This window comes from Anthonomus grandis, chromosome 6 (genome assembly GCF_022605725.1).
Source record: "Anthonomus grandis grandis chromosome 6, icAntGran1.3, whole genome shotgun sequence".
Taxonomy (NCBI): domain Eukaryota; kingdom Metazoa; phylum Arthropoda; class Insecta; order Coleoptera; family Curculionidae; genus Anthonomus; species Anthonomus grandis.
The window spans coordinates 28,540,218-28,557,033 of NC_065551.1; the positions used below are offsets into that span (position 1 = coordinate 28,540,218).

At 28.6% G+C, this 16,816-nt stretch overlaps 1 protein-coding gene across 1 annotated transcript; it reads right to left on the reverse strand.

The window, feature by feature from the left end:
• Positions 1 to 101: 101 nt before the first annotated feature.
• LOC126737862 (uncharacterized) lies at positions 102 to 12,273 on the reverse strand. Its single transcript, XM_050442933.1, has 3 exons — positions 12,138 to 12,273; positions 7,839 to 8,894; positions 102 to 2,923 (listed from the first exon to the last, which is right to left on the reverse strand). Exons 1-3 carry the CDS (start codon positions 12,138 to 12,140, stop codon positions 2,816 to 2,818), a joined length of 1,167 nt encoding a protein of 388 aa, XP_050298890.1. The 5' UTR covers positions 12,141 to 12,273; the 3' UTR covers positions 102 to 2,815.
• Positions 12,274 to 16,816: the final 4,543 nt, after the last annotated feature.

Below are 16,816 nucleotides of genomic sequence, written 5' to 3' on the forward strand. Positions count from 1 at the left end.
TAACATAAATTTTATCTTAAAATATAGTACCTTGCTAGTTAGTAGTCTACTATATCCCACACTGGTCAAAATTTTAACATTGCATTAAATAAAACACTTAATTAGCTTTATGTATTGACATTTATTTTTCAGTCAGTATGGATATTATAATTATTATATTAATGGTTTAGTAGTAAATTACACACAGGTAGCGTGATATTTCCTTCATTAATCGTTTTCTGTCCTAGAATCCAGTAATCGTAGCTTAAGGGATATAATTTCTTTATTTATATATTATCAAAATATATTCAGTAATTACATATTTTTAGTAAAAAAATATTAGGAGATATGTACAAAAATGTGCCTTATGCACCTCAGACCATAAAAAAATTGTATCACATCATAACCTAGTCACGAGAAAGCTTTTATATAAATAGCTTTAATAAAGCTGAATTATTTTTAAAAGTAAAACTGAAATTTTGATATGTCAATTCAAATTTAAATTTTTTATTAACGCTGTATTTATTTTTTGAAGGTATTATGTGATACAATTAATTTTTAAATCCAATTTAAAAAAAAATACTGCCAAATTACTTTTATAATATTTTAAAGCCAAACGCCATTCAGTATTAAGATAAGTGATGGAACAAGCTCAGGATTCAGTGAAGTGTGAAACGAGTGACTTTTCCATATGACAGAATTAATTTGGAGTATTTTTAATACTTAATACTTAAAGGTTGACAGTTTCTTAAAATATACCATATAAATAACTTTTATATGACATATTTTATTTAAAAAATACAGTTAGTGTTCTATACACCAACGTTAAAATATATATTTAAACTTAATGTATATTATGCTGTATTTTTAATAGTTTTGCGACAACAACTAGCTTAATATCCGATTATCTATAACTATTGGCAAGGTAATAATCAGATTTTTAAATATATACAATTGTGTCAAGATTTTATTGTCAGTAAAATAGAAGCAGGTATTTTCAGCACTATTCTAAGATTCTACTTATTTTAAATGTGATTTTAACCTAGGTATTATTTGTTAAAATATTTTGAGATTTATCTACTATATAACCTGCTGATTCAAAAATACCATAAAAAGTGCTTGAGAGAAAATTAAACCATAAACTCTTCTAGAGTGTCTTTCTAACTTTTTGTTTGTTATTTGACAACTAACAAGCACAGTCCTTTTTTCTCTGTATCACAGAATCTGCAGTTTCTGAAGGTGAATAGCACAGTTTACTAAATTACATATAACTTTAATATATATTAGAATTTCAAAAATCAACAACTTTATTCGGGTGCTAAAGGACTAAATGCAAACGAAATAATTAATTATGATTTTCTGTTGAAATAAACCAGGTTGACTTTAATCATCTAAATGTTTTTTTAATGTTCCTGGCTATTACATTTTTAAGGTTGTTTTGCCCCACACTCCTAAAAATTATTCATTTTTACATTATTTACATCCAACTACATGTTTTTCTATAGGATTTTTAGCACTATTTTTTCTCATCTAAGTAGCTATTTTAAAATATTATTAATATTTTATAAGCTATGGCAATATTATAATTATGTGGTAAATATATATCTATTTACAATATTTAGCTACCTAATTGGAAGGAATAATTAAAAGCAGCGTTTTAAATAAATACGATTTTCATTTCTAACAATTCAGTTAATACTTATATTTCATCAGTCTTTGATTCGTTAACTTCTACTGTACTATTCTACATTCTAACAGAATTATGAGATTGTTTAAAGATTTAAATTGCGTAGTTGGATGAGAAGAGGAGTTAGAAGTACCTTTAGAGGTATTAGTAAAAGAAGAATATATTTTAAGAAATAATTTTTTCGTGGTCTAAATAGATCATAAGGATCTATGTTAAGTATAAAGCCTGCTTTATCATTTTAAGTCTATTATATTAGAAAATTGCTAAATACTACAATATTTCAAATAAGAAATCAATGTAGAGTTACTTTTTATAAAAAAAAACCTATAGTCTTCATAAAATTCACGTCTTTCAGGAAATATAATTGCATGATTTTTAAATGATTGGAGATAGTTAACACTTTAAAGTATTATTCCCAACAATCATACAGAGCTGGTTTCATGCTAAACAAATTTACTCAAATCCGTGAAACTCTAGGCCTCTATCCGATATTATTAGTTCTATTTCAAAAACAAAGAAACATGTATTTCTAAGTTATTTTGAACCCCATAGATTAAATATATTTAAAAACTTTTCTAATCTCCCATTTCACTGATATCTGATATCGTGAAAACTACATTGATAAAAAAGGTTGATATCTAATGGATTTAGGCAGACTAGTTTATCATGATGAATTTATCACATTAGAAATTTACAGAATGAAAATAGGCTGAATATAAATATATTCGTTATTAAATGGTTGGAAATTGGTAACATTTATGTTCGAAAAATTTTTTTTTAACATCAGTCCAGAGCTTAAAATTCCATATAACAACCTTTAAGACTATTTCTATAGTTGGATCATTTGGTGTGACACTCAAATCACAAGACAGTTTTAACACTAATCAAAACTTCAACTGTCAACCAATGTGATGAAAGTTGTTATGACCTGCTGTTAATATAGAATGAAATCACTTGGTGATAACAATCTGCAGTAGTAAATAGGCCAGAAAAAATATATATTCTTCTTCACCATTGCCCCATGACTTATTTACTTATTAGTTATTAAAACATCTCCTAATTCTATTACTAAGAATACAGTGTCCTCTTTTTCCGGTTATAGTTACCTAAACTATATCTACACATATTTCAAACATAATTACCAATTATTTACTGAGCTTTTTTTAAAACAGAGAGCTGTTTCGTAAGAGTGTCCTCGCTTGATACGATACGTTTCTTCAATGATGGTCTAAGGTCTGATTTGCCTTGTTTTTGTTCCTGAAAAAAAAATCTATGCTAAAGCCAATAAATTTTTTATTCGACAGATATTTATTAACGTCTTTTCATCGTCTGAAATAGCTACCTATACACCAGCCAATTTAATTTTGCCCCATAACTAAATTATCGAGAGGGATGTTACTTCGTTTTTCCTTCGGCGTTTTTGCTTCGAATATAATTGACGGTTAAAATAAAAGAAAAACGAACGAGGGTTCAATTATTTTCTTATAATAGAAAATTTCTTGCCAGTTAACTGTATTTCGGTAAGCTACGAGTAATTCATAATAATTATAAAAATATAACAACTGTCTTTTGGGATTCCAGGGTGAGAAGTTACAATGGTTTAATAATAGGAAGGCCTATAAATAGAAGAAGAAAAATAAATGTTGAAATTTAATATAGCTCAAAGATCGTAGTGAGATCTAAGCAACTTTAATTGCAATCTGCATTTGAAATATAATTGATATGTTTCGTAGAGGTAAATGAACGTCATCATATGTGAATAGGATTTTCTATTTTTGCCAAAATATTAGAAATAGCTACATTTTTATTTTCGCAATTTTTTTCAAAAAATTAAAAGAATTTCTTTAATCCTGCTTCCTAACTGGATAAAATTTAAAAAAATAAAAAACACTTTTATTTTATTTTCATGCAAAATTTTTTTACAGAATTAATAATTGAGGTTTAATTGGTAATTGCCGTATCCATTTAAGTTATGCATGGCAATTTATAATATTAGTTGGAATTGCTAATATGATGCTAATTAAAACCCTTTAAACATTGTTTTAAATTTACTTCGGTAATGCTGCATTAATAAAATTTGTGTAACAAATATTTGTAGATATATAGAACTAATAGAAATGTTTCTAAAGAAGTTTATAGGCGGAATGTTTTTGAAGCATCTAATGCGGTTTAGGCATAATTAACAAATCAACAATTGTTAGTCTATTTTAATGCAAGCAAGTAGAAAAGATACCAAAAAGATCATTGTATATATTAAGCATTTTTTTTGTAGTTCACTTCTTTTTAATATGTTTATATATAATGCTTATGGACAATAGTTGTTACTTTTCATAAAGAAATGTCGGCAATATTAAAATTTAAAACCCGAGCTTTATTTGACCTCTTATCTATTTAACTTATCACGAAGACTAAATAGATTTTGATTTTTTAACTATGCAATCAAACCTAATTACAAATCTAACAGGATGAATGTTAATATAAAAACATGAAATTAAATTCTGGATTTACAAGAGCAATGATTTTTAATAGCTATGCATAACATCACTCAATTCATTAGTGCAGTAAAATTCTTACACTGGTGCTTGTTTTCTACCACCAGAACACGATTAATTATTCCCGTGAGATATACATTTTTATAAAGTGTAATTTATGTAAGATCTATGCTCTATAAATGTTAATGGCCGACGGTAGATGCAGAGCAGTAAAACTGGCCAATTATAACAGTAAACATGCAAAATATAATTTATTTGACTTTAGTAATAACCGATACCATTTACAACTTGCAATTGAAATTTTATTTTTAGTTCATTCTTCCTTTCTTTTATTTGTAAAGCGTCTGTGTAAAACGCTTTTACTTTTCGCATAAAGCTAAATTTAATTGTGCATTTTTAAAATAATTTTTTTTTCATTTATCTTTTTTTTTTTAAAAAACATTAAATTAATTTGGCATTTTTAAAATAGGAATTTATACTAAAATTAAAAAATATGATCTATATCCATTTAGGTTATGCATATAATATGTACAAAAAAATTCCAATAACTTGCACTTAATAATTCAAAAACATATCGGTAAGCAGGATTTTAAAATATAAATGAATAGTTTTCCAATAATAGTAACGTAAAACTTAACACCTTATTTAAATCTGTATTCCGTGATTGCTTACAAAACATATTTGATATTATTCCACCATGAAGTTGGCAGAAAATAGGAGCAAATTATTGGTAACAAGGATTTAAACCGAATAAGAAAGCTTCTTCTTAATTGTTTTATCAATTATTTGTTTATATTTTTAGAACCGCATATGCTTTATATATGATCTGATTTAATTATAAGTTAAAAATTCGCAACATTAGGACAACATTTTCCTCAAATTATATCATCAAGAAAATGAGTCGAGATGAGATATACTTTTTGTAATTGGACATACATTTCTTATTGGTTTAGAAATAAAAATAAATGCTAAATGCTAAAAAACAAAATGTTCAATTAAATTTTGTTTTTTAGCATTTAGTCGTGTATAAAAACACAGAGTGCGTGTCTAAAAAGAAGGCTGTTAGCATGCATTTAAATATTGAAAGCTACTATCAGCATTTCTTTTATTTCAAACGTCGTCAGGTTGTTCGTGCATGTAAACCACAATTTCCGCGAAAATCGTTGATCCTGCCACCTGCGAAGTGCATTCTGTCATACCATTCTTGTATGTAAAAGAATCGTTGGCTACTGAAATTCATTGAAAAAATTAAGTAAAGAAGAAGTTAGACCATGGTGCTAAAATTTAAAAAATGGACCAATAAATCTCCATGACAAACACCAGAATGGCAGACGCAGTATCCTGACTAATGAAATCGTTTCACAGCTACATCAAAAACTGTGATCGTTGTTTGACTATTAAAGACATCGCTAAACAAAAAACAGACTCGTTGGACACTGTTAAAGAAGACAGAAAAATGACAAATGAGGTTAATAGGCGGTAGGATTTTTAATTAACTAATGCACTTACTTAATTTACAAATCACAGATTGTTATCAGTAATCGTAAGTAATCATCATGGTTTTCCAATAGATAGATAATAGATAATGGAAAAATAATGTACAATGAAAATATCATTATAAAGATATAAAGTTCTAGACTCAGTACATATTGAATATTTAACTTTGCCTCAATCTGATGAAAAATTAAATCTAAGAGCATGATTGTTAACATAGAAACATGAAATTAAATTCTGGCTTTTGCAACAACAACAAAACAACAAAATCATTTATTTGTCAAAAGAAAAATAAAAGAATAACTTTTATGAAAAAGAAGGAAGCATGACAAAAAAGACAGTTCATCGATTATAAAAAAAACACTACACATGCTCCTTATATTAAGGAATCCATATGTGAACTATCATATACATAAGAAACAAAACAGCTAAATAATTCTTAATAAAAACTAACCTAAAAGAATCAATGTATGGCAGATGCAAGGACTATCATTAGTATTTACTTTATGAAAGGATTTAAAACGATTACAAGAAATATAATGTTAAGTTATAAAAAAAAATAGTAATTAAAACGTGAGAGGCAGAAGCAAGGGGCAGCTTTTAGAGGAGCAACGATTTTTAATAGCTAATTGTCAATGTATGCGAAATAGTAATTTTACATAGTTTATTTTTTTTTCCAAATTAAAAAAAAATGAGATTATATGAAGTGTGACTTACGATGTGTGACGTGAGATTTATGCTTTATAATTATTTATGATTGACGGTAGATGCAATGCAGTAAAACTGGCCAATTGTAACAGTAAACAGTTTTATCTTTATTTTTAGTTTATTCTCTCTTTATTTTATTTACACGATCTGTTTTTTACTATTCCCACAAAGCCAAATTTATTGGTTTATTTTCCTAATAAGATTTTTTCATGTATTTTTATTTTTCTAGCTTAATAAATTATTTTAGCACTCTTTAAATAAAACATTCCTGTAAAATAAAAAAATATGTCCATTTAAGTTATGCATCTAATATGGAAAAAAAACATATGAGATGGAGAACTAAACTTGTTTACCCAAATTTATTGAAACGTAATTTTAGGCTAAGTTAACCAGAGAATACCGGTAAACAGGATTTATAATAAGTATGAATATTTCATCTAATAATTATAGCATACAAAAAACGTAAGACTTTATTAAAATCTGTATGGCGTCATTGCCTATAAAACATTTAATTTTATTGCACCATGAAAAAATCGATCAAAAAAGCTTCTTAATCTTTTTTAAATTATTTGTTCAATTTTTTAAGAAACATTTTATTTAAGTCATACCTTCAAGTAATTTACTTCCTGTACTTAAACACACATTTCTTTTTGATTTATTTTTTAACATTTGGTAGTAGCACCTTATATAAATACAAGGAGTAGTATAACATATATAATAATATGTAATATAATATATAGTGCAAAAACTGCGATGTGATCAAGACAACTCAAGATCAGCTAGTAAGAATTAAGAAGCTCATGCAGCGATACAAAAAGTACTAAGAAGTTAACGACTAATATCTAGAGAAGTAAAGTAGGTTTATAGTTAACTAAAAGTGCCATATGAGTACTATATATTTTCCTGTTTTGCCAAGCGGCTCTAATTTATGAACATGCGTCATATAATTAAAGAAGATGAGAAGCACCATTTGAATAAAATATAAAAAAAGCTAATAACAAATTGAGTAGCTGATATCTTTCCTTAGTATGTCATATGAGTTAGTAAGATTACACTTAGACAATAACAAAACTGGAAGTAAGCTAGATAGAACTTTAAAGTAATAAAATAATCAATCTAGATCCTGGCTAGAGTTTTACACAAATAGAACAAACAACTGAACAAAAAAGCACTGGGAAAGAGCAATGACGTCATGGGCGACTAAACGGAGCCGTGATGTAACGGAATTTGAGAATTTTGGCAACGTGCCAAACTCTCCAGTTATAGCGCAGTGCAGTCGGCATGAATGAAATCGCGAATCTTGTTTTGGAAGTTCCTCTTTCTAGACTCCGGATCAATATAAACGTAGCAACTCTTTATTTAGAAATTTGCGTTGCCAAAAATGTATTAATTTAAATTTAAAGAAATAACTAATAACTGCAAAATATTTAGCATGTATAGGTACAGGAAATATATTTATTATAAACACAATGACTTACTTCTTCATATTTCTTTTCCATATCCAACATATACTTGATGGTATCATAGACCGAAGGAGTTCGTTTTTTTTCCTCTTGATGCTGCATCATTTGAATGACAGAATCACTAAATGGATGCCTAACAGGTGTCGCTGGCCTCATTAAAACTTCCTCCTTTTGTCCTCTAGCATCTCTTCTAGATCCCTCAATTGGATAACTATCCGTCGGTAGGTTTGCTTTGACTATCGGTTTTCTATCAGAAAACACAGTAACGTCGCTGTCACTTCTTTTCACCGGAGATTCGTTTTCAAAAAATCGAACCGTCTCCTGTTGTTTTCGCTGTTTTCTTTGTTTGTTTTTACGATTCTTCGGTTTCTTTGGGAGTGCTTTCAGTTCTTCGACTTCTTCGTCTTCTAGATTCAATGGCTTATCATAAGCGACATCGTCCCATCGAGGCATGACTTTGGAAGATTGCGCTTCAGCAGGATATTCTCGATACTGATCGTAATAAGGATAAGACTGAGGACTACCATCTTTCATTGAGTCCTGATACATTTGTTGCATCATGAGATTGTTTAAAAAGGCAGCATTTGTTTCATCTATAGATCCGACAGGATCCTCATCATTTTCGTAACGAATTTCGTGCCCAATTGGCTGAGACTTTTCCCTTTCTTCTCTTTCCAGTTCTTGAAGCAACCGCTCTTGATCCTCTGGGCTCATATCTTGGTAATTATAGTAGTTGTTGTATTTATTTCTCGATAAGGGCATATCTTGGTAATAATATGGCAAAGCAGATTTATAATAGTCATACTTTGAGGTTCTCGGGTTTGCATAATACATATGATAAGCATCTTGATTATAATAATATTCCTCGGGGTACATTTGGGTGTAGGTGGGATAGTAACTGTATGGGTATCGTTGGCTTCTTGTATAATAATAGTATTCATAGGGGTCGTAAGTTGGACGATAAGCTGCTCTTGATAATCGTCTTGAGTTGTAAAAGCTACTAGGGTAACATGTGGTAAGGTCGGTGAAAAGAAGAATTAATTGCACTATGGGAAGAAGTTTTAGTGCGATCTGGAACAAAAAACAAACGTAGAATGTTTTTAGTTCTATATAAATTTTTTTAATTTATAGAAAGGCTTTTATAATATAAATATGGTTAAATATACAGTAACTCAGTTTTAACTATTATTCGAATAACTCTTTGTATTTTCAATCATTTTCAGATAAGCAAAAAAATAACAGCTAATGTTAGCCGTATCGATCAATAATAAATCCGTCACATACTCATATTGCGACGCAAATTCAAACCACGTCAAAGAGTGAACAGACCAAACACGAGGCCTAATCTAATCAGCGACAACCATTGGCATGTAAATTTCCTTTTAGCGATATTTCATGCATGGATTGGCGGTAACATATACCTTTTGAGGCCTGTTCCTGGCCCACAGCATTAGTTATTAAAGTGATAAGGGTTAAACGCGCTTGAGATAAACCCCGTGAAACGACATTATGTCTCGCTAATTATGAAAACTTTTTGGAGCATGCATTATTTAATATTTTGTTAAGACAGTCAGCCACAATTTAACGAAATTCTGTCTAGTTTCGACCAGATTCTCATTACTGAGGTTGATAAAGGCTTATATTAATTTACTATGGCTATATATTTAAACGTGACTGGATAGCCCCAAGTTGCTGAGTTAATAATTGATGGATCTCTAAATACCGTACAGGAATGTAGTTGGAACTGCCTAGAAATTCTGGAATTTTAGCTTCTTCCAAAAACAACATAACTAGGTTCAACGGAAAGCAGTAAAGTACTGAAACAAGATTCGATGAGTTCACTTATTACCATCTCACTGTGAAACCTATTTTTTCACTGTAATAACACTGGCGCCCAACTTACTTTTCTTTCTCTAGTTACCTCCCTTGTATTAAAATGACTTTTTACTTTAAGTCACAATTTTCTTAATCGCTTAAATTTAAAAAATTAGGGAACTTGTACATTTGTATTTGTAGCTTGGTATTTATTATTAATTTGAGAATACTGTAGATACGTGGAATGGTTTCTTCGAGTATTAGGATAAGATATAACTTTTTTTTATTAAAAAGGTGGTAAGATCAAATCTAGTGAGAATAGGGTAATTATAGTTTATAGGTATAATAGGGTAATTATAGGATAAGTTGTGGAGATAGTTTTGAACAAAGCATATGTATATATTTTTCTGGTTAGGGAACATCATAGGTGTACATTGTGTTGAACATTAATTGAAATATTTTCCTGGACTTGACTTTTTAAGTTTTTTTTTTGTTTTTCAAGTTTTTTTTTTACTCTCCGCTTAGGAATATCTTTTTTTGGCTTCTTTTAATTTAAAAAATTAAACCTAAAACTTTGGTGGCACTTTACCGAATTCTGACTTTTGAAGAAAAGTAGGTAACATTGGTATATACTTTTTAGTATAACTTGATAAGGATTGTTAAATAGGAAAAGCAAAATCCACATGAACTAGAGCTAGCAAGGTTAAGAGAAGTAAGGGTCGTTTAAGTAAGAGAAGTAGTTGATTATTTCAGGCATTTTAACATAATTTATTTGGTTAATAATAACTTTTAAATTATGGAGTAAATAAACTAAGTTTTTAAAATATGCTGTAACAATCAATTAGTAGTAACTCTTCACTCATATTACTGCATTGTTTTAAAATAGTCATAGATAATCAGAATAAAGGACGAAATGTAAATATAGTGTATTAAAAAAAAAACAAATTTTCGAATAGGAGACATTTATTTCGAACTCGTTATCCTAAAATTCTATTGTGCGCAAAATGTAGTTTTTTTAGCAGCTCTATTTTCCAGAGCTCATGAATTTCAGCATAGATTGTATTGTATTATTCTAATTTACCTTTGCTTTAATTAATCATTTATGTTTCTGCAGTACATAGAGGCAGATATAAAAAAACATAATAAAGATACGACAATATTAATTTCACAGTAAGAACGAATCAAAAAATGAGGAACAGAAATCTGGATTTTAATAAATAAAATTTTAACGACTTTTTATTTTTGAAACATATTCAAACATTGACTTTGCATTAAAATACACAAGATGCAGAGGATGTAATAATATGACAAATATTAAAGGATAACTGATAATGTGTAATGGATATCAGGTCTCAGAAGAGGTTTTGGAGATAGTTTTCGTATATTCTCGAAAGAGGTCTTTGGTTTAATCTACCCACTCATTTTTAATTTTCTTGTAAGTGAAATATAACGAAAGTTCATAAATAGTGATATAGGAATGGCGATAGAGAACCAGAAGGGTCAAAAGTATTTTGGCAATATTTGACAACTTGGAATTATTGAAAGTTTCTACAAGATGGCACATAAAGGTAGCCAAAACCATAAAGAAAATTTTGTAAAATAATGACAACACTGTTACATATCGATGACATAGATATCTCAGTGTAAATTGTGCATTTATTTGGGAAAAACTGATAAAGCAAATAAGTAATCTATATGAACAAGTGTGTATTTAGCGTCGGAACATCTCGTAAGTTAGAAATATCAAAAATGTAATTCTAGTCAGAAGAAAAATTATTAAGTGAACAAATTTTTTTTAAATACCTAGAGCGCAAATAATAAGAGTTAGAATGTCTTAAATATGAATTAAAAAAAGAAGAAGCTTGTATACTATGAGGAATTTTGTTTGAAGCTATTTGTGCTAAATTATCTAGTTTTTATGATAGCGCGATACCCTAGAACTAAAATCCTTTACATGTAGTTTCTGAAAACGAGATAATTATAGCACTTATGTTTAATTAATCTTCTTTGGCCTAGATCAACAGATTTTGGATCGATAAAACATATGTTGTAATATCACTGGATAAAAACTTAATTTTTCATTGATAAATTATGGAGCTATAAACATAGTAAATAATAGTACATTCACTTCAGTATACTTGTTTTAAATTAATAGTTAAATTAAAAATTACTCTTTTTATATTATAATAATATTTATTATAATTTCTGGGAAATTATATTTTCAATTTTCTATATTTATGAAAATAATTATGGTTATATGGCGGTATAACTTATAGTGCCTTTTTAGGTCCCGCATAAGTTTGCATATAAATTAAAATATAATTTAAACTTTTATATTCTTATATATTTCTATATAACACCTAACTTTAAAAATAATTTACATATGGCACAATGAAAAAATTATATACTTTATTAAAAATGTAAAATTAAATTAAGTTCTAATTATTAAAAATAATTTTTTTTTATAATAATTAAATTCATCCAAACCAATCCACTTACCATTATTTATGATCAAATGCACCACAGAAACACTCAAAATACTACAATAAATTCAAACTGCCCGTAACGCACTATATGCACTGGCTTATCTTTCCTTCGTGCCTCTCCAGTAAATGTGTCATCCCCAATATTCGAGCCCTACTTATAACCGTTACTTCCCCTGCCTCGGCACCCACACACTTATCAATGAAAAGTGCGGGGGTAGGAAAACCGCCTGCGATGTTTCGCAGTCGAGCCGCTATTGGTCGTGCATTCAACAAGCTGATTTTCCATTGGTTGCCAGAGCGAAGGCAGTATTGATTTTACTGGATAGAGGCGCGAATTCTGCGAACAGTAGCTAGCCTTCCATGAAACCCGGTTCATTCATAACTCCTATAGGACTTTAAGGGTTTGGGGTAGCAGATGGGCTACGTGGGACTTAGACTACGTTTTGGGTCAGTTCCTGGTTTGGGTGTGAACCCCCTTAGGATTTCTGTATGTTCATGATTTTTTCCGGCATAATTCAAGCAAGCATAATAGAAAATTTAATTTTTCTAATGACTTACCCAGTCACGTTCTGCAAATAGATAATATATTGAGTTCTAAGCTCTTTTATCCATTATAAGCTTGGAACTTCTATTTAATTTCAGTCATTTTAACTTTGTAACCTAAGAGCTCATTAAAGCAAACTCCTCTTTAAGTCAAAGGAGACCCTGCTCTTAAAAACATTCCTTTACTGGCAACCTAACTATACTTGACAAACTAGATTACTAACAAGCCTTTCTATGTAAACTAATTTCTGCGCAAATTCTAGTTTACAAATTCTGCTTTTAATATGAAATATTGACAAGAACAAAATTTAAATAACCGAAGTGAAACCATTCCATACATTAAATTAAAATGAAGCAAAGGATCTAATAAAATAGATCTTAAAAAATGTTCTTAAAACTTTTTGAGAATATCCTTGGAACTTGCTTAGAACTATTATTTACTTTTAGTAATCTCAGCTTTGAAAAAAAAACTTTCTTAGTTAGAACCTTACTGACACTCATGGCAAATAAGTTTTGTCGCAAAATGTTTATTTGAAATTCTCTTCGGATTCCTTAACCGAAAATCACCGCAATTACAAATTAGAAGTGTGTCATTATTGAAAACGAAATTTATAAGTTTGCTTCTATTATATTTGCCTTCTGCGGTCTTTTTTTGCCATTGGAAGTAAAATAGTAAATTCGTAAAATGGTAAAAATAATAATGAAATTCTTCTGTAAACTCCATTGGTAGCGTATCAGGTAAAAATGCTTAACTACTGAATAATATCGGGGCAAATATAAATAGAATTTAAAAAGCATATTATAAATGAATATTTGTTAAACTGCTGAATTTTTAAGATATTTTCAGGCATAACTTAATTGGCTACGGTTCTAATAAACTTAAGTACAATGTTTCCAGGAAATCATTGTTACTAAAATAATATGGTAGCAAAAAGTTTTTTATTTATCTATTATATTTATTAAAAATTGCAAATTTATTCTCACGAACATAGTCCTAAACATATCCTGCTGTATTTATTAAATACAAGGTAATTAAAAATTATCAGGTCTTAAAAATATTTTTTTTTAAAAGCGAAATTTCTTAGTTTAATCTATTTTTTTGGTCGTCGAAAATTTGCCTTTAGATAAATAGTTTTCAATCTCGCAAAATTTAACAGTTTAGCTATTTTTTAACATATGTAGGTAGTTATATTATAATATTAGGTAGGATATGGGAAAGTTGTTTATTGGAAGCTAAATGCTAAAAGAAAAGGTACAAAGAGCATCCCTACTTAAAATAAATTTTATAAACTGTGAGTTTGCTCTTCACTATTCATTTTAATTAAACGTTTATTAAATTACCTTTTTTTTTAATGTTCATTAAAGAACTTGACTTATTTAAATAAAGTAGCAGGGCCACCATTTTGCCGCCAAATAATAAACCTGCAGAATTTAATTTGTCTTCCTTAAACATGCAAACAATGCCGGTTTGTTGGAATTTTAATGTCTGCAGAGATATTTTCTTGTACAAATATTTGAAATGCTTTTGTAATTTAAATAAAATAATAAGAATAAAGATTCATTAATAATATTAGTAAGAATGCGTAGAAGAAAAAATAGTTATATATAGAGTAAGAGAATACAACTAGTTTAAAACTAAGTAACTCTTATAATTTCAACTTCTAGTTTATAATAATAATGAAACACTTCTGTACCTTTGCATGGAAGCGTGTCACATAAAAATGCATAATTACTTAAAGTTATTAAGGCAAAAATAGAAATTAAAGAAACAAATTATACATTAAAATTTATCCAAATAGTGTTTCTTTTTGGGCATAACTTAATTGGCTACGATTTCAATATACGTAAATACAATGTTTTTAGGAAACCACTGTCACTAAAAAAGTATAATAGTGAAAAGTCCTTTGTTTATCTATCGCATTCATCAAAAACTGCAAATTAATACTTACGAACATATTCCTAAATATATCGTGCTGTACTTTTTAAATACAAGGCAATTATAAATTATCAGCTCTTAAAAATATTGAAACAAAAGGACGTTCATGATCAAATTAAGGTAACGTGTGCACACAGTTTTAGATCGTTTTCGATTATTCATGGAAATCACGCAAACTCATTCTATTTCAGTTTTTAGCCGGAATTATAAGGAAAGCTTAACATGATATTCTATTTCCAGAAAACAAAATTATATTTGATTTATTATGGGCAATAAACACTTGTCGGATTAAATTTAAATATTATGTTACTTAACTCGAGTAACTGAATACTTAAGGTCCACCATTTTAAATTGAAAAACATCAGTAAATCTCTAAATAAAAACAAATATTAAAATAACTGTAATTTTATTACTTTTTCCTTGATTCATATAAAACTAGGTCTGCAAAACAGAATATACCGCTTTGCATCTCCGAAGGTCACATATATAAACACCTCCATTATTTCCTCGCCACAATCTGTCAAATAAGATAAAGACGATAAAATGTCATTGTATAGTTTGTTTACGTGTTCGTTCTTTTTAAATGAAAATTGACGTCTTATTTACGTAACAAGTAAGTCCTAAAACAGTGGGCGGTTAAGGGCTCTGAAAAGCTGCTTAAAGAGAATTATGAGCGTCTTATTTCTTTATAACTTTCCATATAAGAAATATACAAATATTTTAGCAATGTTTTAATAACTTAAAGATGAATACTTATCTGAATGTTATTTAAAATGGTTCGTGAGATAACATTTGTTGTAGCTGTATTTTACATTTTACAACTTTTTTTTCTATCCCTTTTTTTATACTCTTTCTTTTTTCCTCTGCTTTTCTTCTTTTTTTTTACGTTATATATTACTAATTAAGATATGTCTCAAATTTTAACTAAATTTGCATTTACAATAACATTACTATATTCTGTCTTAATACGTAGTACTATGTTTATTTTATCTCGACTTACCCGATATTCATCTTCAACAACACCAACTTTTCTAGACAAATAACTCTAGAATAAATATCTCTAGAGATGCATAATTCAATATGAAATTATTTAAATTTTCGAAAATTTACTGTAAAAGTGGGTGCTTGCTTGTTATTAATTCTTTCAATTATACTCTCTTCATATTAATCATAGAATATTGATAAGAAACCTTTACCTTCTTTTATTCATTTTTACGCTTTATTGCCGCCATTGGTTATTAATATGGTAAATGAAAATTCTACAGTCTTCATCCACTTGTTTTATAATAAAATAAATAATCTACGACTCCTCTGCTAGTGTGGACAATTTCTTTACTAAATTAGATTTTATTGGTGAATTACTAAGATAGTAAAATATTTTTTAACAATCTTTACTGATGATGAGTTTATTTTTTTGCTAGAATGCTCTAATTCCATTTTTTTACCGCAAAAGCTTTTGCCTTCTATTAAATCTTTTTTACATATTTCACTTTCGTTCCCGTTACATTTTTGATTTTATCTCTAATAAGACGATAATTTACTCAAGACATTTTTCTTATTAAACAACTATTGGTTAGAAAATGCTAAAGGAAAATAGTAAAAATTATCCGCAGAGCTACTGCTTTATGTGTTTCTTGATACTAATGGTATTCCAGTAGTTTCTAGTTTGGTTTTGGAGAACGAGTACCTTCTACTCACGGAGGTTCTTCATCTGATTGATTCAACTTCATATATTGAACATTTTGGCCAATAGTACAACCCAGGATAATTTGATTTGAACGGATTGCTTCTAAATATAGTAAAATACATCTAACATTTTTTCTCAGTGGCAAATTTCTTAAGGTTTTTATTAATATTAAGCTGGAACAAATATATTTATAAACGTTTTAGCTTCAGTGACAGATCAACTGACCTTTTTATTTGCAGAAACCTGGCAAATAAAGTATTTTAACCAGTTTTAATAACTGATTATTTTGCAACTTTATATGCACTTGTTTCTATGCAATTACTACTTGGGGACCTGCAGCTGACACGCGCCGGGTCTTTGGCATGCAAAAAAAGATAATAAACGTGTATATAAACATGTATATTTAATATCTTTGGAAAGTTTTATATGTATGTGTGCGTTGTTTATTACTGGATAGTTTTTTATAAAAGCTTCTATACTTATATTTCCTTTGTCTTATTAGCTTATTACCTAAAGTCTTATTACC